The 20,978-nt window shown below is 40.7% G+C and overlaps 2 protein-coding genes across 8 annotated transcripts in view; both read right to left on the bottom strand.

Moving 5' to 3' along the window:
* Nucleotides 1-6,013, bottom strand: part of EPS15L1 (epidermal growth factor receptor pathway substrate 15 like 1) — a 59,314-nt gene extending 53,301 nt beyond the window's left edge. For 2 of the 6 annotated variants that reach the window (XM_081938975.1, XM_081938979.1), the window contains exons 1-2: nucleotides 5,914-6,013; nucleotides 691-732 (exon numbers count right to left, since the gene is read on the bottom strand). In XM_081938975.1, coding sequence (XP_081795101.1) covers nucleotides 691-732; nucleotides 5,914-5,952 — 81 coding nt within the window. In that variant the 5' untranslated portion in view covers nucleotides 5,953-6,013. Of the gene's footprint in view, nucleotides 1-690; nucleotides 733-5,806 lie in introns of all 6 variants that reach the window. The other 4 variants (XM_081938974.1, XM_081938976.1, XM_081938978.1 and 1 more) reach the window with 2 other exon arrangements.
* Nucleotides 6,014-6,665: 652 nt separating this feature from the next.
* Nucleotides 6,666-20,972, bottom strand: CALR3 (calreticulin 3). 2 transcript variants are annotated; one of them, XM_081967285.1, is made up of 9 exons: nucleotides 20,576-20,972; nucleotides 16,240-16,341; nucleotides 14,873-15,076; nucleotides 14,414-14,508; nucleotides 12,283-12,492; nucleotides 8,016-8,129; nucleotides 7,777-7,920; nucleotides 7,335-7,427; nucleotides 6,666-6,848 (listed from the first exon to the last, which is right to left on the bottom strand). In XM_081967285.1, the coding sequence occupies exons 1-9, from the start codon at nucleotides 20,661-20,663 to the stop codon at nucleotides 6,708-6,710; spliced, it is 1,191 nt and encodes a 396-aa protein (XP_081823411.1). In that variant the 5' UTR covers nucleotides 20,664-20,972; the 3' UTR covers nucleotides 6,666-6,707. The 2 variants fall into 2 exon arrangements, with proteins under 2 accessions (XP_081823411.1, XP_081823412.1); XM_081967286.1 differs by lacking the exons at nucleotides 16,240-16,341; nucleotides 20,576-20,972 and adding an exon at nucleotides 15,259-15,480.
* Between the last annotated feature and the right edge of the window lie 6 nt (nucleotides 20,973-20,978).

Genomic DNA, 20,978 nt, shown 5'->3' with positions numbered 1-20,978 from the left:
GTTACTATACATTCAATATGTTTTCCCACCACAGTGAATCAAGGAAGAGGGTTTACAGGTAATTTGGTTATCTTCTGAATAATTTCATCTACGCCTGTATAAATTCAAACAACTTTTTGATTTATACCTTGTGACCTATTGACAGGGCTTCATCAAAGCATGAGCATTACATGCTATTATATCCTACCATACGTGATATGAAGATAGAATTCATTACAATTCTAGTGTCCCAATGCATCAGCAGCATATTGGTTGGTATATGTTATTTTTGCTTTGTTTACTAGACAATGTTAATTGCTTAGCATACAGCTTGTTCTTGGTTTCTTTTGGGAACTAATTTAAATAGAGCAAACCATGATCCTTATTTCACTTTAAAGGAGTTTTGTTAGCCAGGTTCACTCACAAGAAGATTCAAGGTGGTGCAAGTAAAAGCTTACATACTACAAATAGCCACACAGACTCATGAATATGAGACAGGCAACTATATAAATCGACCCCATAATACATAAATCAATGCTGGCTTTTGTAATATTATTAAATTAACGTGTAAATTTTGTATTCACTTTCTAAGGGACCAGCACAATGTCTACGAAACACATATGCTGGGTGTCCATATTAGCCAATAGATAAGAAAAAAAAAGGCAGGATTTCAAGGGAGAGAAAAGAAAAGAAGAAATTTAGCATACTTGCCTGCTTGTAATATGTCTCATACAGAGGATTACTGGCGGAGAGCTAGAAAAAAAAGTGAGAAATGGAAGGTGAAAGTTATCCTTACACAGCCAGGTCTACGCATCATAATGCAGAGTCCCCAAGTTTCTGGAGTGGTGGGAAATGGAGTAGTTCTGCGCGAGCAGCGGGCAACCGCCCATGCGCACGGAGCTCCATTTCCATGCTCCCTGCTCACGCAAGTGAGGATGCACACGTGCCCTCCCGTCTCTTCCACGGCCTGGTTCCAAAAGGCTAAAGGCCCGCTAGTGGCCCGTGGCTCCCTGCTTTAATGGGTCCAGCTCTATCTCTGCTTGGGATCTTCTAAAACTGCCCCACCACCATTTGTTTCCGAAGAAATGGCTTAGCGCAAGAATAGATATGAATCAAGTTAACAAGACGTGCATAGGAATATGGCATCAGACCATTTGTAGACAGCCAGAACACAAGGCCTAAAGATGCTGCCTCCCATCTCAGCTTCTCGTTTTTTCTGACTGCAATAGCGTATCATTCACTTGCCCTCCAAAGAATTATCAATGGACAAACATTTCTTTCTTTGAACAGACTCAAGGACAGTTCAGTTGTTATCAAGGACTTCCCACTGCTCTCTAGTTTGAGTTCAGTCTAAATAACACCCAAAGGCAATATTTGGCTTTCTCTGAGAAAGCATACAGGAGCTGCATGGTGCACATTCAGTAGTGGATGATAAATACAGATAACGTTAAAAAAAAGATCAGTTATTGCACGTTGTTATTTATTTCAGTTAATTTATATTGAAAATGGGGCAAGGTGGGGAGAGACAGCCACCTTGGCTGAATTTAACGGAGATAGACTGAGACAACAAAGCATTAAGAAGCCATCACTTAGAAACTGAACTAACAACATTTTTTTTTTCACAAGATCAGGAGTAAGCCCTGAAACTCAGCATGGGAACAGAATGCTATGGAAACCAGAGAGGGAGAACATAGAAGTTCCACTCTCTCGTCCTCAATATACAGTGCTAGAATACCATTATCACACAGATCAGGCAAAGTGCAAAATGGCCACAGAATTTCACCCCATCACTCATTCTGATCTTGCTAAGTGACAGTCACCCCCATCCCTAAACAATGAATAGGTTTTACTTCTGCTTTCTGCACAATTGGTTGTTTGGTACCTAACTTCAGGTAGTTGTTGACTTATGGTCATAAATGAGGCCAACATTTCCATTGCTAAGCAAGACAATTGTCAAGTGAGTTTTGCCCCATTTTACAACCTTTTCTTGCCTCAGTTGTTAAGTGAATCGTTGCAGTTGTTAAGTTGTAACACTGTTGTTAAGTGAACCCAGCTTCCCCATTGATTTTGCTTATCAGAAAGTTGCAAAAGATGATCATATGACACTGCAATTGTCATAAATATGAATAGTTGCCAAACATCTGAATTTTGATTATGCGATCACAGGGATGCTGCAATAGTCGTAAGTGTGAAAAACTGTCATAAGTCACTTTATTCAGTGCCAATTAACTTTGAATGGTCACTAAATGAATGGTTGCACCTATATATCATATGCCTCCCTTCTAGAAACCATCTATCTGTATTTGACTTCTGTTTTAATCAGCTCCAAATAGCCTGACCAATTATTAGCGCTAGTGGGAGTTGTGTCTAGATATGTCCTTCTGGAAAGTTTCAAGAACCTCAATTCAGGCTTAATTTGAATGCCTTTCTTTTATTCTTTTTTACTGTCTGAAAGGCAAACAGAACTCACAGTGTCTAAGGTAGTCGTGAAGAGCGATGCAGCTGTCTTTACGATTCCTTCGTCGTCCAATGGGTAAAATAAAGGCTAACCACATGTCATGAATACCCATTCTGTTATACAGAACTGTGGCCTACCATTTGGTTTTAATGCTATGCAAAATCACCAACAATGTTTCCTCTGGTTTTCCAGCAAGAGACAGAAATCCAAATTTTATCTGCCTTGAAGGGTGGGAAAGACATGTTAAGGTCAAAAGAGATTCTTTTTGCTCAAGACAAACGATAAGCTGTAACTAACAGCTCTGATGAATGGGCAGCCCAGTACAAGTTCTCATCCTACAGAATCCTGGTGTTCAGCAACCAATTCTATTTCTCACAATGAGTATGTGATATCTTTGGCAATGTATGGAAGCTGCGATAGCTCATACAAAAGCTATCCACGTACAGCCTCTTTAAGAACTGCTACTCAACAGAGCCTAGATCAGGGGTTCCCAACCTTTTCTATACCTCGCACCCCTGGAATGTTTCTGATATATTCTTGCATCCTTTACAAAAGTAAATACTTATATGCATATAATTATGCATCTACACTATAATTTTGAAACTTCTAAATCCAAGTTTTCGCACCCCCTGGAATATTGTCTCGCATTCCCAGAGGGTGCAAGCACCCTTGGTTGGGAACCCCTGGCCTAGATAAAAACTCTTTATCTCTGTACATTCAGTATCCATGTGTAAGCATACGGGGGAATACCATCAGAACCCAAGAAAATGCTTCTACAATCTATTATCAGGTAGATGAAAAACATTTGTAAGGCTGGTCTAATTAGGAGCAATATCTCAGCCTATCACCAATTTTCATTGTATCAGGAAAAAAATGGAGGAAAAGGTCCACATTAAACAATAAAAAGACTCAAAGAATTCAAAGGGAAGGATATTTTGCCTGGGCCTCTTCCTCTACAGTACACAGCCTTGGAATTTACAAGCCAGAATGAGATGCGCCCAAAGCTTCCAGAAGCGCTTGGCTTCAAAACACCCTTTCTGAAAAGAGCAATTTATAACTGACTGGTTGTGCTTGACATCTGGGCTATGTGTGGTTCTGCGCTTTTCTGCAAGCAGAGCCAACATGGAGATGCTTTCTCTGCTAGACAGCAGCCATTAACTTTGCAGGAATACAAATCAGCCTGGGCAGAAGCAGTATTCAGGGTTCTAAGGACTTTGGGTCCGTGTCCAAAAAAAGGGAGCCTGGAAAACAGCACTTGGCATCAGGCATATGGTTCTCACTTGAACCAGAATAAGCTCAGAAAGGATGCTCTTAGCAACATTATTTATTAACATGCATGCCACAAATCTACTCTTTATCTATACGGAGATCGCTGGATTTTCTTTCCTATACCCAGATCTCTGAATCAGCTTCCCTCCAAGAGAAAGAGGTAAATGTTTCTTTTTCTGAGTACTCATGACACGTTCCATATACACCAGAGATCCCTCTGTCATCTTCCTTTGTGGCTGAATGTTTACTGTGTACTATTTCATTTGGGGGTGGGGGAAAGCCTGATTAAAGCCCAGTTATCTCCTTAGAATAATTAAGCACCCTGTCTATTATAGCATGACTGAATTTTTACTCAAGAGGTCCTTAGTTAACAATTATCCCTAGGAACCTGTTCCTAGTTTTTGGTAGGAATGGCTGTAAATCAGCCATAGGAGATATGTGGGGCCGGTACACAAAGTTCTAGATTTAACCAAGGCAAGAAAGGAACACATCAATCCTGGATTATGTTTCCCCATGTAACCTTACCAGTCATTTATGAGAGTTCATCATCCAGGGTTGCACAAAACACCTCCCTTATTGTGACAGACTTTATCCGGTAAGGCAGCCAGCTCAGTGTCAGAGGCCTTTGTATGTTCTCTTCAGCCTTGCACTCATTTCCATTCCTTGCAACATTCCTCCAATCTGGTAAGGAAATTCTTCTGTGGCTAAAGCTGCCTAAGGAACTGAAACTTCCCTTGAACTTCAATGCAGAATCCAGGCAGCTTCCAAAAGACCATTGAGACACTTTTTAATGGCATCTGAATTAGGCTGCAGGTTATGAGGCCATCAAAAAAGCTATCTTCAACTATTACAGGTTACAGACTATCTTCTCCAAAGAAGCTCTCTCGGTACCATTTCTACAAATACATCCAGGTCCCCAAGACAGTGTTCTCCAAGGACTTTGTAATTATTATATTTTAATCCCTAGTTCTTATTTTATGGGCTAACGTGGCTTTTAAATTTGGTGACAGCGTATGGCTTTTTACCAAACAACTTTATGATTTTTGGCCTTCTTTTACAAAATGTATAATATTCCATATGCTATTATTTGACAATGGGATCCTCAGATAAGTTTTAATTGCTTATATATCATTGTTACATTGTTTGTTATTCAGTAACAAATATAAACCCTAAAAATCCTCATACTTCCCCTAGTTGGCCACTAAAACGCTGGAGAAAGCAGAGCATAATAAAGCTGTAAGATCTACAGCCTGACTACGCCCATCTTTATCTGGAAATGATTTTTATTTGGCTTCATTTCTAGATTTCTATCAACAACAAGCTTTGTAATGTTTCCCCAGAAGAAAAGACACCACTTGCTTGAATTGGTCCCACTTCAGTCTTTCGGTTCTGTACTGGGCTTCCCAAATTTCCCAGTGTTTTAAACTGAACAAATCCTCAATGTTTTAAGTGCTAGCTGGGTCTGTACCTCTGCAAACATCCAAGCGCATAAACGGCAGCATCTGGGTCCTACTTTTTCTGGGAAAGGAGACTTATGTGGCTGGATTTGGCAGCACTTAAAACTTTTCAGCACCTATTGAGAGTCTCTCCAAACACAAGCACACCCACTCCTATTACACAGGCGAAGGCAACGTATTTGTGCCACAGTGGTCCTTCAATCCAATCCCGGCCTACAGGACTTGCAGCCCCTTTTCTCTTCCTCCCGCTGTAGCATCCCCAGCCCGCTAGAGTGGCGGATATGGTGTCTTTCCAACAGCCCTGTGAGGTAGGCTGGGCTGGGTCACTTGGGCATTAGAGAAGGGGCTTCTCGGCCGTGGCCCCTGAAGGGTGGCGGCGGGACCCTCCACGTCCCACTCCTGGGGGGGGGGGGCAGCCCAGCTGTCCGCACACACACACCGGGCTGTGTTGCCTAACCCCTTTCCGCCGCCGAGGACGACCGGCCTTCTCCGGTCCCTCCCCGTCTGCGCCCGACGCTCTGTCTCCTCTGCTGGGAAGGGAAAAGAACAGGCGCCCCTCCCGCCCGAGAGACCACCTCCCATCAAGGTCGCGTGTTTTGCGGGGAGGAGGTGGCTGCCCTCCCCGACTCCGCTTCTGACTCACGCCGGGAGTATCTCGGCTTTCCCGAATCGCGGCCGCTCTTCCTCTTCTTCCTCCCGCCGCCATTCTCCCTTCTCATCCCTCCGCCGCCCTTCCTCTGGGTTCCCTACCTGCGCGCCGCCGCCGCCGAGGGGGCCGAGCGCCGCCATCTTCCTCCTCCTCCTCCTGGGAGGGGAGCGGCCAGAGAGGGACGGGGCGTGGCCACGAGGAACGCAGCAGCAGCAGCAGCGAGCGCGGGGCCAGCGCCGCCAAGCGACCAACCGAGGAAGCGCTGAAAGAATCGCCATCGCGCCGTCGCCTCCGAAGGTCCGCGGAGGATGCTCCGGCCCCCTGACCTGCAGGGACGCGGGTCTTCCTCGCCATCATTCATGCGGGAGGGGCGCTGCTGCCTAGAGGACTTCCGTGCCTAGAAAGGGACATTTTCTCCTCTTCCTCCTCCATGTTTGCATAAGAAAGATTTTTTGGGGGAATTCAGAAATAGTAATGAGACACCCCCACCCTTTCCCCATGCAACGGAGCCCCAGACAGACAGGCTGACTGACTGACAAGAGTCCCTGTCCTACTGTCCCAATCTATTTGTACTCATTTCTTTCGTTCATATTTATGTTTATATGTATACCTGCTATCTTATACATGTTTGACAAACTAATAAAATAAATAAATGTGGGAGAGTTGATCCCCTTTGTAAGGATGGGTGACTGGACTTGAAGGAGAGAAGGAAACAAAGTCAGTAAGGACTCTCTTTGTCAACAATTTACTTTACTAAAAAAAAAATCTTTTGATATCATTTTCAGCCAAAACCAAACAGTTTCCTGAGGTAGCTGTTTAAACAAACATGGTCCCCAGCCCTTAATATCTTCCTCTGTTAGCTCCAATTTAAATTCTGAGGGGAGGGGGAAAAAAGTCAGAGCTCCTCTTTCTGCACTACAATTCTCTCAGATTTGTTCTTTTGATGTGATTTCTTTTTTGGCATCTTCTGGGTTTTTCTCTGTTTCCCTTTCTTTTCTTTCTTTATTTCTTTCTCGCTCATTATCTGCTCCGGCTCCTGGAAATTTTAAATGGGAAATGAAAGGTCACCTTAGGGAACCTGCTCTCATCTCAAGATATCCAGCTGAGCAAATCTACTCCCTTGCGGGAATTTTCCTTGATCTGTTTCCTCCCAGCTAACCTAACATGACAACTGGAAGAACAAACTGCAGGCGGAACAGGCAACAATGCGAGCCTGTTCCAATGCCACGTACAACAGCTGCTGGCATTGGACAGAGGAGAGAGGTTCCCCTTTCATTTTCTCATCCAGGTGAGAAGGCTGCCAGCATCCCATCCAGGTGTACTGGGAAACCCATCTCAAGCAGCCTTACTGTGTGGCTGTGGCTATTTTGGAAAGGCACCTGCAGAACAATCATAGTGGATTCCCTGTTCCAATGTCAGCCATCCAAGCAAAAATAGACCCTTTGAGAAAAGGGTCAAGTAACAGAAGAACAATATAACCACAAATGGAATCTACCCCTTCTGGAGAAGACCTCATTCTTACCTTCGTTTTGCCCCACGTTTCATCACCAAATTTCTTTGCATGCTTTTCATCATCTGTGATCAAGAAATTATCAAAAATAGTTCCAGATCTCACCTGCCATTAAGGAACAAAATAATGTGTCTTTATATACATTTGAATCAATAGCTCTGTGTTGCTAATTTTTTTCTCATGTAGGCACAGGACTCTGCTCCAGTGATGAAATTCAATTTTTTTTACTACCGGTTCTGTGGGCGTGGCTTGGTGGACGTGGCAGGGGAAGGATACTGCAAAATCTCCATTCCCACCCCACTCTGGGACCAGCCAGAGGTGGTATTTGCCGGTTCTCTGAACTACTCAAAATTTCCACTCCAGAACCTGTCAGAATATCACCCCTGGTCTGCTCACTTCAGTCAATGAAGATAGCACAGTTATAACATACGAACCAGGAAGAGGCCCAACTGACCTGCCAAAGATCTAGACCAATGACACTGATGTTCTCATAGATATAAAGGTTTGGGTCTGGCACATACTCAGGATTCGCAATCTGGGGATGGAGCCAAATGCCTTTGTAGTTGGGATTTGGGATTTTCCTGGGCCGCCACTCCCCCTGAAATAAACCAAATGTTCTCGGTTTATTGCTGCCCAAATGGCCACCCAATTCCTCAAAGTTCATTTCAAAACAAAGAAAAAGTGGCGCCATACTCTGTAGAGAGGATTCTTGAGCAGAGGATGTTGCCAGGTGCCCTGTGCTGCATCATCCCAGTCTTTAGGTTTTTCAGCACTGTTGTCCACAATGTATGCATCAATATCCCAATCCTATCACAGGGATTAAAAAAAAGAAAAGAAAGAAAAGAGAAATGAGCAACTCCTGGTCATCAGGTAAAATCCACTAGCTTTATGGGAAAAAAATATTTAATACGTTTAGCATTTGGTATAGTAAAGTTTTAATGAGCTGTGGTGGCACAGTGGTTAGAGTGCAGTACTACAGGCTACTTCTGCTGCCTGCCGGCTGCCTGCAATTTGGCAGTTCAAATATCATCGGGCTCAAGGTTGACTCAGCCTTCCATCCTTCCAAGGTTGGTAAAATGAGGACCCAAATTGTTGGGGGAAATATGCTGACTCTGTAAACTCCTTACCCTAGTCCAGAGAAGAAGCCCACTTGGAAGTACTGTCTCAAGCTTTGTTGTAAGGTTACATTAACAAAATCTGCATGTCTGAAAGTACATCTCTTACCGCTCTCCTTTACATTCCCAAAAACAAGGGAGGGTCCATTTTGAAGTGTTTGCCATGCCCACATTCCTTCCCTCTGCTGCCATTTGTCTGACCATTGTCTAATTTGCGGCTCTTTCTCTTGCCTTCCAAAATCATTGCTATATTCCATTGCACATCCCATCAAAAAAGAGAAATCTCTAATTCCTGGACATTCATTCCAACAGGATATTCAGCATTGGGATTTTCCCGGTTCCTTGCTCACAAATTTTTGTATTCAAAATCTGAGCAGTTTCTAAAAGAATTATACCGAATTCTTATTTAATAGGCTTTGAAGGATTGAAAAAAAAAACGGTTCTCTTTGATGTAGGGTTACAGTATCAGGCTAGAATCCAAGAGACTATGAGTTTCAGTCCCACCATAGACATTAAGCTAGCTTGCTGACTTCGGACCAGTCACTCACTCTCTCAGCCCTAGGAAGAAAAAAGCAAGAGCAAACCACTTCTGAAAAATGTGGTCAAGAAAACACCAGCGACTTTTGTCAAGTAGTTAGCAGGAATCATGACCAGCTTGAAGGCATGTGTATGCACACCCACCCACACAGGACTGGAAATGAAATAATGTGTAGGGAAATTCAAGAGAAATGGGCAAGATAAATGCCATGAAATGGATTTAGTAATAATAAATGGAGGAAAAATAGAAATATTGTGGCTCCCATCCATTACAGATCACCATATAGTATATTGTGGGGGTTTGGGGGGGGAGGATGTGCGTGTGTAACAGTATCATGGTGATTTGCTACAGCCATCTTCTACTACATCTTTTTCAAACTCCCAGCTCTGAAATTCATTGGAGATCTCCTGCCCAATTCCTAACCAGGCCTGATCCTGCTAAACTTCTCAGGCCAGTCAAAAGCACATTGAGTCCTGCCAGTTGCTGTATCATATCCAGCCAAGTAAAGGTCTTTGATTCTCAAAAACTCAGTTTGGCAGCTCCATTTGAGGGAAGAGAGCTGTTTTTGTGATCAGGGCTTTTACATGTAAGCCATCAGGCAGCAATAGCCGCTTATAGTGCTCTCTTCGGGACGTGACAAGCACTGGCAGATTATACCAGTGCTAGAGGTAACCTCTGCTGCAAATTTTATGATTTACATGCAAACAAAGCTCTGATAAATTCTAAAGAATAAATGTCACAGGAATATAAACACATTTATAAAGCAAAACAGAAGAGCCAGGTAAGGAAAGACCGATATGCCCAATTGCAATCCCACGTTAATGAGAAAGGAATACATTTGTTACAGTGAGATAGAAACCCTAACATAATGCTTAGCAAAAGGTAGTGCAGATTTGCCAAGAAAAAAAACAAAACCTGCATTTTTACAAAATTCAGTTACCAGCTAATTTTATTACAAATATTATTTACATAATTTATCTTACAATTAGCAAAGGAAAGGTCAAAGTCCTTTTTATATCCCAGTAGGCCAACTGGCTAATTGCCCATAAAGAACACTCAAAGGCTGTAGCCAATCCAGAGTGGCCAGTACAGATAACCATCTGTATATCTTGTAGCATACTTCTGCTGCATGAGCTACAGCATTTAGCTTCCAGGTGGAATTAGTGTGTGTGTGTGTGTGTGTGTGTGTGTGTGTGTATACACGTACACATATCTTTGTTTTTCATTTTTTTAATATTATTCACCCATCCCAGTTATTTACTGAGTTTTTTGTTGGCTATTTAAATAAATACAAGATGTGGTTATCACCCATAGTATAAAATCCATCACGGTATAGGATTTAGCTATTTGAGAAAATTCGCTCATTTCCATTGTTTCTGCCTACCCTGTAACAATGGACGGAGGGTGTACTGTGGTTCCCATCTTTAAAGCAGCGCCATCTGATGGAAACTAGGTGGCATGCTTGCTCAGCTGTAGTGCCTGTCCCTCTGCAAGAGTATCTCCCAAATGGTTTGAATAGGCCTCACTCGTTGTCCTTTTAATTAAAACCTGAAGGCCTTCCATAGGCTCTGGAATAGGTAGGGATATATTCCCATCTTGAATGAGATTATTATAATAGTTGGGATATGATTGCTTCCTCGCTATAGCTTCCTTGCATTTTATCTTTTTATTGTTTTATAGACAAGGTGTGTTTTGCAGAGTCATTGTGGGTTGACTTTATAAAACTTAATTCTAAAATGTAAATCAATAAGCATAGTTAAGAATTTAAACATAAGTAAAACCTGATTAACGTAACGGTCTTTTGCATCTTTCTAAATTGTAACAGGATGGGGGCGAGGCTACAACTCTGGAAGAAGTACATTGCATAATATGAAGGCAACCACTGAGAAGGCAGATGACCTAATCTTGTCGGCCAAGCCCCTCCACAATTGCTGGTGCAGAAATACCATTTCAGATTTCATGCATCTTCCCTGCATATAAGATTAATTTGCCCGCCAATGCTGGCACAAAGAAATGGGAAGGTACATATCAGCAGCTGCCCATTCTTTGTTTGCGTGCCTTTCCACAAAGGACAAAACGTGTAAGACCTGCTACATGCTCTTCCTACTAGACAAGAGACACACTGGCTTTTCCCGTTCACCGCTTGTGCACCTTTTTCTATAAAAGAGGAAACAAGAATGGTGATTTTCCAGGTCTTAAACAAATAAAAGGATGTTAGTGGGTGAATCTTTTAAGGACTGAGTGGGCTTTTCTTCCCTAACTCCTCAATCTGCATATTACTTCAACCCACCAGACAAATGAAAGTTTGGATCTGATTCCTAGAGCAGACCTTTCATCTATATAATCTATTATTAATATAATATACAGTGGTGAAATTCAATTTTTTTTACTACCGGTTCCATGGGCGTGGCTTGGTGGGTGTGGCAGAGGAAGGATACTGCAAAATCTGCATTCCCTCCCCACTCTGGGGCCAGCCAGAGGTGGCATTTGCCGGTTCTCCGAACTACTCAAAATTTCCACTATCGGTTCTCCAGAACCTGCTGAATTTTACCCCTGATAATATACCATATGATAAGATACAATATCAATGTAAAAAAACACTAGTGGATGGGATTTTATCAAATTTGCAGTTGACACAGAATTTGGAAAACAAACGGAAGGGGGCCAGAACCTGATCTTGTCAGAATGTGGTCAACTGAAGTCAACAATAATTTGGAGAGACAAATTGAAACGACAGCAATGGTACATATTTAGCAAAGGGATCTCAGGTTTGTAGATCATCAATCATATCAAAAAGATCTAAGGATTGTTCAGACACTCACAATCTGAACAAAAGAGTGTGATGTATAGTTTCTATCTCATGAGAAATAGTAACCTGACCCTCTGTAGCACTAATCTATTTGTATGTTACTTGACACACTGAGTCCAGTTGTGGATGCTGTACTTTAAAAATGGAATGAACTTGGCGAAGAGCAACAAAAATTTGTCAGCATCTCCTAGGTGGGAAAGTACTTTCAGCCAGAGAAGGCCTAATGGCATTTTTAAAACCGTCAAAAGGCTATCCCTAAGATGAAAAATGCTTATTCAGGCTCTCACAAAACCCTCCATTACAAGGGAATGGTGTTTGATCAAAGGTTCCCCTTGCACATATGTGCTAGTCGCTCCCGACTCTAGTTAATGCTAGGACAATTATTTTAATCATAAAATCCATACACTCTCCTTGTGGCTAGCCATTTGTTGGGGATGCCCTTGCCCTGGATTTTTCCCATTGGACAGGAGATTGTGCACTTCCATCCTAGAGCATCACCTCTGGCTTAGTGTCCTCTGGATCATCAATTTCAGCTTCATCATCCCAGTTCTCTGGTTTCTTCACTGCTGGATCATTTATTTTCCTCGGTGGCAAGAAGTCCCAGTCATCTTCTAAAATGCCTGATATCACCACTTTATTATCAATTTTCACTTTATATGTGTGATCCGATTTTAAAACCAATGTATATAGGTGTGTGAATCCATCCACCTAAATAAAATGCGGAAAAAGATCAATATTGGTTTGTTTCAACACCTTCAATAAAACTAATTTCAGACAGATGGCCATAATAAAATTATCTGCTACAACATCCTGCCTGCCAATGATTACTTCAGCTTCAACCTCAATAATGCATGGGCAAATAATGGATGCAAACTCAAGGTAAACTGCTCCAAACTCAATTGCAGAAAATACGACTTCAGCAACAGAGTGATCAACACCTGGAATGCTCTACCTGACTCCGTTGTTACATCCTCAAACCCACACAGCTTCAACCTCAAACTGTCTACTGTGGACCTCACCCCATTCCTAAGAGGTCCATAAAGGGGCATGCATAAGCGTACCAGCATCATCCCTGCCCTACTGTCCCCATGTATTTGCTTTGCTAATTTCCTTTGTTCATGTCCATGTTTATACTGATACTTGTTATCTTGTATATGTTTGACAAACTAAAATAAAATAAATAATAGTGTGCAGCCATATCACACAAGTCTAATAAATGTGTAAGTATTCATACAACAGTGTTAGCTCTCTGTAAACGTGCATAGGACTTTAGGTTAATCATGTAGTAGTTTTAACCAAATAGCAACTGCATTGTTTGCTATACAAAATATCATTTATGATCTGCTGGCGGGGGGAGAAGGGGCAATACCAAGAAAACTCAGATCACAAAAATGAGTAAGAAAATCCACTTGATATAAATTGATCGAAATTATTAACTGAATTTACATGCTGACTATATATTGTTATTTAGTATTGGATTTTTTGTAATTGTATTCTATGAGTATGGAGGGAGGGGACTCCTGCCGCACATTGCAACTGCCAAAATTTGTAACCTTTCCTTTACCCTTTTCCTATATTATTTCTTAAAAAACCAATAAAACTTTGTTATATATATATACATATACATATACATATACATATACATATACATATACATATACATATATATATATATATATTTGTGTTACAACCCCTGGTATGCCTGAATATGGGAGGAAGGTCACACTCCCTCTTTCTGTCCTTCGGCTTCATCACAGAAGACCATGCAGGCAGAAAACCATTTTTTTTTTTAATGTTGACTTTTATATTTGTGTTGTATTTGTACTGATAAATAAATAAAGGGAGACTAGTATAGATCTATTTCGAGCTAATTAGCTCTCATCAGCTAGCCATACCCTTACTGGGATTTGAACCTGTGCTGTTATATATCTCAGGCAGGAGCCTTAACCACTAAGCCACAGGATCGCCTCCTTATCAGTTGAGCCAGGGAAATAAGTATATATTTGTGTTACAACCCCTGGTATGCCTGAATATGGGAGGAAGGTCACACTCCCTCTTTCTGTCCTTCGGCTTCATCACAGAAGACCATGCAGGCAGAAAACCATTTTTTTTTATTTTTTATTTTTATTTTCTGGTTCAAATCCCAGTAAGGGTATGGCTAGCTGATGAGAGCTAATTAGCTCGAAATAGATCTATACTAGTCTCCCTTTATTTATTTATCAGTACAAATACAACATATATATATATATATCTATCTATCTATCTATCTATCTATCTATCTATCTATCTATCTATCTATATCTATATCTATATCTATATCTATATCTATATCTATATCTATATATATATATATATATATATATATATATATATATATATATATATATATATATATATAAAAGTATTTTTGAGTCATGCGTGACTCTTGAAAATTATATGGGCATATTAATAGTTTTCCTGGCAACAAATGATATTCTTCCATGACTTTTTTTCCAATTTCCCAGTTTAGCTTACGAACTTAGTATTCTTTTATTATAGTTAACCGACATCTTTTATCTGACTTTGGTGGCTCAAGATCAGAATATTATGGATCACAACTTTTAATTATCATTATTTTTTTAATACTTACTTTGCAGCGAATTTGTTTCTTAACAGGATAAACTTTGTTCTTGTAGTTTAAAATGATGTGGACTTTCTTTGTATCAGAACCACATATATCAGGCCCTGAAACAGATAACAAAATTTGCCCTTTTTTTGGTATTTGAAGTGCAGAAAATGTCTCAGATTTTTTCAGATTGATAAAATCTTTGGCTTTCTAAAAATAATGAAACTTTCTACCTATCTCCAGTAATAACTGCAGATAAAAATATAAGAACCACAACTATCAGGATCTGCTGTGATTAAAGCCTCTAATACAGAAGCTAAAAGGGAACTTTGGAAATATTTTAGCCAAATTTATCTTAGATGAATTTTAATGAGTAATTATAGCTTAATACCTCTGCATAGGATTCCTCCTTATTAATTTTGGGTCTTAGTTAGTGCCAATTTTGTTCCACAGTTTTAGGTAAGTTTATCAAAAGCAACTCACCAAACATGATGTAGTAAAGAGATTCCCCACTCATATTCTTTTGGTTCAGATTGGAGGGAAATAATTTCACATAACCACCTCCACAGTCAATTTTCTGTTCATGCTTTACTGTGTACTGAATTACCAATGTTTTTCCCTTATTGCTGAATGGTTTAAATCGTGATGAGATGGCATAAAACTTTAAATTTTCAGTTGTCTGCAGACCTAGAGTATATGAGAAATAATTTCACACAGACATCAAAATTGTACATAGAATTACCAAAGTGCTTTGATGATATAATAATTAGAAAACAATAGAAGCATATCCCTAGCATGGGGAAGGGAAAGAGTGCACAAATATCACATTTCAGACACTTATATTGGAAATGGAGAATAAATCTATTTACCTTGGAGTCTTCTAATCCAACCCCCTGCTCAAGCGGAAACCCTATATAACATTTCAGATGATGATTGCCCATGTCCAATCTCTTTAAAAACTTCCAGTGTTGAAGCACCCGCAACTTCTGGAGGCAGGTCGTTCCAGCTAACCCCATTGGTGTACATAGGACATGCCCAAGACTATGTCGGAAGAAATGTCCTTCTGGGTTCAGTTCCAAGTGGGGAAAAAGACACTGGAAATGTGGAGGCTGCTTGGAAAGATGGTTTAATGGTGGACAGGATCACATGGCTTGAGCTCCTGAACAGAAAAGGGGGGTCACATGCTTCCAGATGTTGGGTGAAGAAAAAAAAAGGACTGAGATCCTGAAAGTCCCTGGTTTTATGTCCTCTGTAGAACCCCGCCGTGGGGCCTCCCGTTCCTGTGCAAGAAATGCACTCTGATTGGTTGTCAAACTCCCATCGGGCCATGCAGGGGTAACTCTGTAGGCTGTCCTGCTGGCTGATGAAATCCTCCCAGGTGCCATGTAGTGAGATGGGTCGAAGGCTAATCCTACCTTTGTGATGTAGAACAGATTAACCCCGGCCCAATTGCTCATTGACAAAGCGGGGGTGGGGAGGAAGCTTCAGGGAGCTAATTTGTCTTTAAAAACATGTTTCTCCCTTTTCAAATCCAGGGAAATATAGTATTCTGCATTTTTAATATTTTCAAGGATATTTAATTCTTCTAGGAGATGGGTGGGTGCTAACTTCCTACAATTATGAACCTGAAACTAGCAGAAATGAACTCTGACTTAGAACCAAAGACAGGTGGGGAGAAGACAAAAGCAAACTCTCATGACTTAGTACTTATAATCTCAGTGCGAATAATCTCATGACTTAGTACTTATAATCTCAGTGCGAACTTAAAAAAATATTTCCAAGGCACAGAAATCATATCCAAATGATGAGCATCCATATAAATAATTATGAATTTCATATTAACTCCAAACCTTTGTCTGCTTCACGATCGCCATAAAAATTTCCAGCTGTCAACCTAAATTTTCCATAGTTGGATTTATGCTGAGAGACCACCCATCTCTCCTTCCATTTTGCTGTTAACAAAAATGAAAATATTTGTCACCAAATGGAACTGTTTGTAAGAGCAAGCCAGGAACCAGAAACAAAACCAGAGACAGATATGCACCTATCCCTGTACATGCAGTCATTGTACATATAGAGAAAAATCAGATTAAAATGACAAGCACCCGACAAGAAAAAAACATAAGACATGGAAATGGAAATCAAGAAGAATGCTGTCAATTCAGACGTTAAATGCTTAACTGTCCTAAAATCAGCAGCGACTCTTTTGATGAAAAGGAATGAGGAGTTAAACACAGACTGCAACCACAAAAGATTTTTGGTCATCCACAAGACCACTGTTTTTGCAGCAAAGTCTTAACATGACTTTTCTGCTGGAAGTGGTTACAACTGCTACAGAGTAGTTGGAAATCCCCTATTCAGTAGAGAGAGAAAGAGACAGAGAGAAGAAAAAAAGGAAGTCATAGTTGACTGCAGGGATCATATTAAATTAATTTAGAAGCATTGTAAAAGTATGTATGATACTTATTTAATTCTATAGAGGTCTGAATTGCTCTACTATATTATACAATATATACTGGTAATTTACACAAGAGAACATAGAAGGGTTGAACAATGGAGTCCATGGTGCTCTCTGATATGGTTGTTTGCTTGCAGACATTTTATCACCCACCTAAGTAATATCATCAGTGGCGGGGAGTGTGGAGTTTGCTCCCTGTCTATATGTAATAGCTTGCTTGGCCAGTTTTGGTGTAGGATGTTGCTTTCTCCTTGATAGTTGCCTAGGGCTAATTTTTATTTATCTAGATGTTTGCTGCTGAGAGGATACGTTTTGGTCTTTTTGTTTCCTTCATAGCTTTTTTATTATCTCTTGAATGGTGTGTAAACATGGTTTATTTCTATGTGTCCGTTGAAGGCTGATTTGTCTGAATGCCCAACTTCCAGGAATCCCTCAGCTTTTTTGCTTTTAGCTTGGTCTAAGTTTTTCTCAGTTTACTAATTGAGTCAATTAAGAAGCTAAAAGGGAAAAAAAGAGGATGAATACATCCTCTCCAGCAGCCAACACCCAAATAAGCTGGGATTAACTCTAGGCAAACAATTAAGCAGAAAACCACATCCCCATCAAAACTGACAGGGAAAGCTACTGAATGTAAACAAGGAGCAAACACCACTCTCACTGCACTGATGTTACCTAGGTGGGTAATGAAATGTCTGGAAGCAAACAACCAAACTCAGAGAGCAGTAAGCACTCCACTACTATATCATCCTAAAGATCTAAGTGACAGATAATAGTAATAATTTTTGTTTTGGGGATTTATCTGTATTTTAATTGGTTGACTCTTTAGCCAATCAGCAAATCCTTTAATAATGAAAAAAAAATCTCTGCAAAATGAATATGCATGAAAGCTTTTAAATGAATAAAAACCTAATTGTACTATCTCTGGATGGGGTTGCTGCGTATTTGTGTTATTACATTTATGGGTGGCCAAAGATATTGGTTTACAGCCTCTACTTCTGTCATAGATATTGGCTGACAACTCCATTTCTCCTCAAGGAAACCCAATTTGCTGTGAAATAACTTGAAACTGACACAAGTAAATGTCATCCATCATTATTTATTCCATAGCCAATAAAGTAGTCATGCTTTTGATTATGTTTTAAGAAATTCTTGAAACAATGGAACAAATGAAAATGGCATGAACATAATTATCAGTGTTCCTAATATTTTGTAGCACACCCTTTTGAGACAATAACTGCAATCAAGATTTTCTGTAGCTCTGAATAATTTATCACATTCTTCTTGAGCTATCTTCTTCTCTAATTGTCTTAGGTCTGATGGGTTTCTCCTCCCAAATGGGAGTTTCAGCTCTTTCCATAATATTCTATTGGATTCAGATCAGGATTCATAGCAGGCTACTTCACAACAGTCCAATGCTTGCCTTTCAATGATTCTTGGGTCCTTTTAGTTGTACCATATGTTGTGGGTCATTCTCCTGCTGGATAAGCATGACCTATGGCTGAGACTGTTTTCTTATTTCAATGCGCCCTGAACAGATTCAAGCCCCGGTAACATTAGACAGTTATAGTGATTGACTGATTGAATGAATGAATGATGGAGCCCCTTCCATGTCTTAATAAGGATAGTAGTATTTCTTTAAAAACATTGTCTTCTGTAAATATAGAGGTGCTGTGACATACACAAACGCTGTAATTTGCTTCATCGGTCAAAGGAGGTTCTTCTAGAGAGGCTGTGGCTTGGCAACATACATTTTAGCAAACTCCTGTCTGGCTTTTTCATGTCTCTTTCTTTCAGAAGTGTGGTCTTCCTAGGCCTTCTACGATGGAGCCACTTTTAGTCAGACGGTGACAGAAATCATCTGAGGTCTGTTTTGAAGATCCTCCATTCATTGATTCTTCTGTTCAATCTTGTCAACTTTCTTCTTTCAACCATGATCCAGAAAGTTGGCTAAGGTGCCAGGGACTTCAAATTTAAATTTATTGATAAGATTAGCAAGAAGGCTTATAGGATCATGAGGCTCTTTGGAGTTGGTTTTACAGCCTTTACCATACTTAGCTATTACTGTAACTTCTTCCTTTCCTCCTGACAACTCTTAGCTTTTTGTCTTTATTCACTAAGCTGTGCACAATGGCACAAAATGCCTGAGCACTTGTCTCCGTTCAAACAGGCTGAATGATTATGAGATGAAAGGCAGCTATGACACTAATGAAAGTAAATAGTTTCCTTGAGATCACTAAAGTCCAGGATCTTTTATCTTTTAATGGTACCAGTAATTATGTTCACATCATTTTCAAGTAATTATTTACAAGAATATGCTTAGTGATCCATCAAAGGCAAAGTGTCTGTTCTATGGAGATAAAATAAAGAATGCCATTTACTCGTGTCAGTTTCAACTTATTTTACCATAAATTTGGATTCTTTTGAGAAAAAATGGAGGGGTATCAATATTTTGGGCTGTGTCTGTATAATCTGCCTTTCTGGTAACTTCAAACACTTAGTTTAAGTGTTAGCTTTCACAAACTGTATGTCAGATTGGGCTGAGAAGTAATGTTTGCTCCCATATCAGAGGGAACACCACCCGCTCCTTGTCTGCTATCTTAATCCTTCCACCTTTTGCACAATATCACATCCATCACATTTAGGCTAGGATTAACAGTTCTCCGGCCTTTGCAGTCCAGATCCAATGGCTTCATTTACAGGAGCAGCGTGTTTAAAAAGCAAGTTTACATAATGGAGAATTTAATGTAAATACTATATCATCACTGTTTGAACATCTTCCCTTCCCTTTTCATACCAAGCATTAAATTCTAAAAGACTGAGGCTCTAACTCAGTGTTTCTCAAACTTGGCGACTTTAAGTCCTGTGGACTTCAACTCCCAGAATCCCCCAGCCAGCATAGCTGGCTGGGGAATTCTGGGAGTTGAAGTCCACAGGACTTAAAGTCGCCAAGTTTGAGAAACACTGCTCTAACTTATAGACAGGTCAGCAAAGAGCTAGTATAGATAATCCTCAATTTACAACAGCTCATTTAGTGACCATTCAGTTACAATGGCACTGAAAAAAAGTGACTTATGGCCATTTATCACACTTAATGACCATTGCAGTATCTCTACAGTCATGTGATTTATATTTGGCTGCTTGACAACTGGTTCATATTTATGACGGATACAGTGTCCCAGGGTCACATGACCACCTTTTGCAACCTTCTGCCCAGCAAAGTCAATGGGGAAGCCAGATTCACTTATTCATCACGTTACTAACTTAACAACTGCTGCAATTCCCTTAGCAAATGGGGCAAGAAAAGTCGTAAAATGGGGCAAAACTCACTTTGAGAAATGCCTCACTTAACAACATAAAGTTTGGGCTCAATTGTGGTCATACATCAAGGACTATATATATATATATATATTCACACAGGTTCAGTGTGACTATTAACTTTGGTTGGGTTCTCAGCACGTTGCCCGAACTCAACTCCTTGGCTCATTTGTTGTCCAAATGGGCAACCCTTAAAATGGCTTAAGGCAGAGGTCTTCAAACTTGGCAACTTTAAGACTTGTGGACTTCAACTCCCAGAATTCTCCAGCCAACTGGCTCGAGAATTCTGGGAGTTGAAGTCCACAAGTCTTAAAGTTGCCAAGTTTGGGGGGCCCTGGCTTAAGGAATCATTTCGCCCCAGTCACTTGCCGACGTGACCCCGCCCCTTGCCCCGCCCTTGCTGCTGCCGCCACCTCCGTCCAGAAACTGCTCCCGGAAATAGACGGTGCCATGGACTGGCAGAGGCAGAGCTAAAGCCAAAATCAAGGTGAGCGATCCCATCGAAAGACAGCAGGGAGCAATTATTGCTGAAACAACGGCTGCCGGAGGCCAACTTCCGGTTCCACGCGCATTCAAGAAACGTTCCGTCGCTCGCTCCTAATTGCTTATTTTCCCGCCTTTTTTATCGGTGGTGGATGCTCATTGGGTGCCGTTAGGCGTCCTTTCTCTGATTGATGTTTTGCCTTCGAGCCACCGCCCCTCGCTAACTACTAGCGCATTGGTTGCTACGCGACGCTGATTCGCTATCGGCTTTTAACCTCCCGACCAATGAGGGAGTCCTGCTGGGGTGGCTTTGGACGAATCAGGAACGAACAT

Source organism: Natrix helvetica (assembly GCF_964273705.1).
Source record: "Natrix helvetica genome assembly, chromosome: 1".
NCBI classification, from domain to species: Eukaryota; Metazoa; Chordata; class Lepidosauria; order Squamata; family Natricidae; genus Natrix; species Natrix helvetica.
Note: the sequence above shows the minus strand (reverse complement) of the source record. Positions and strands in the feature narration are given on the sequence as shown.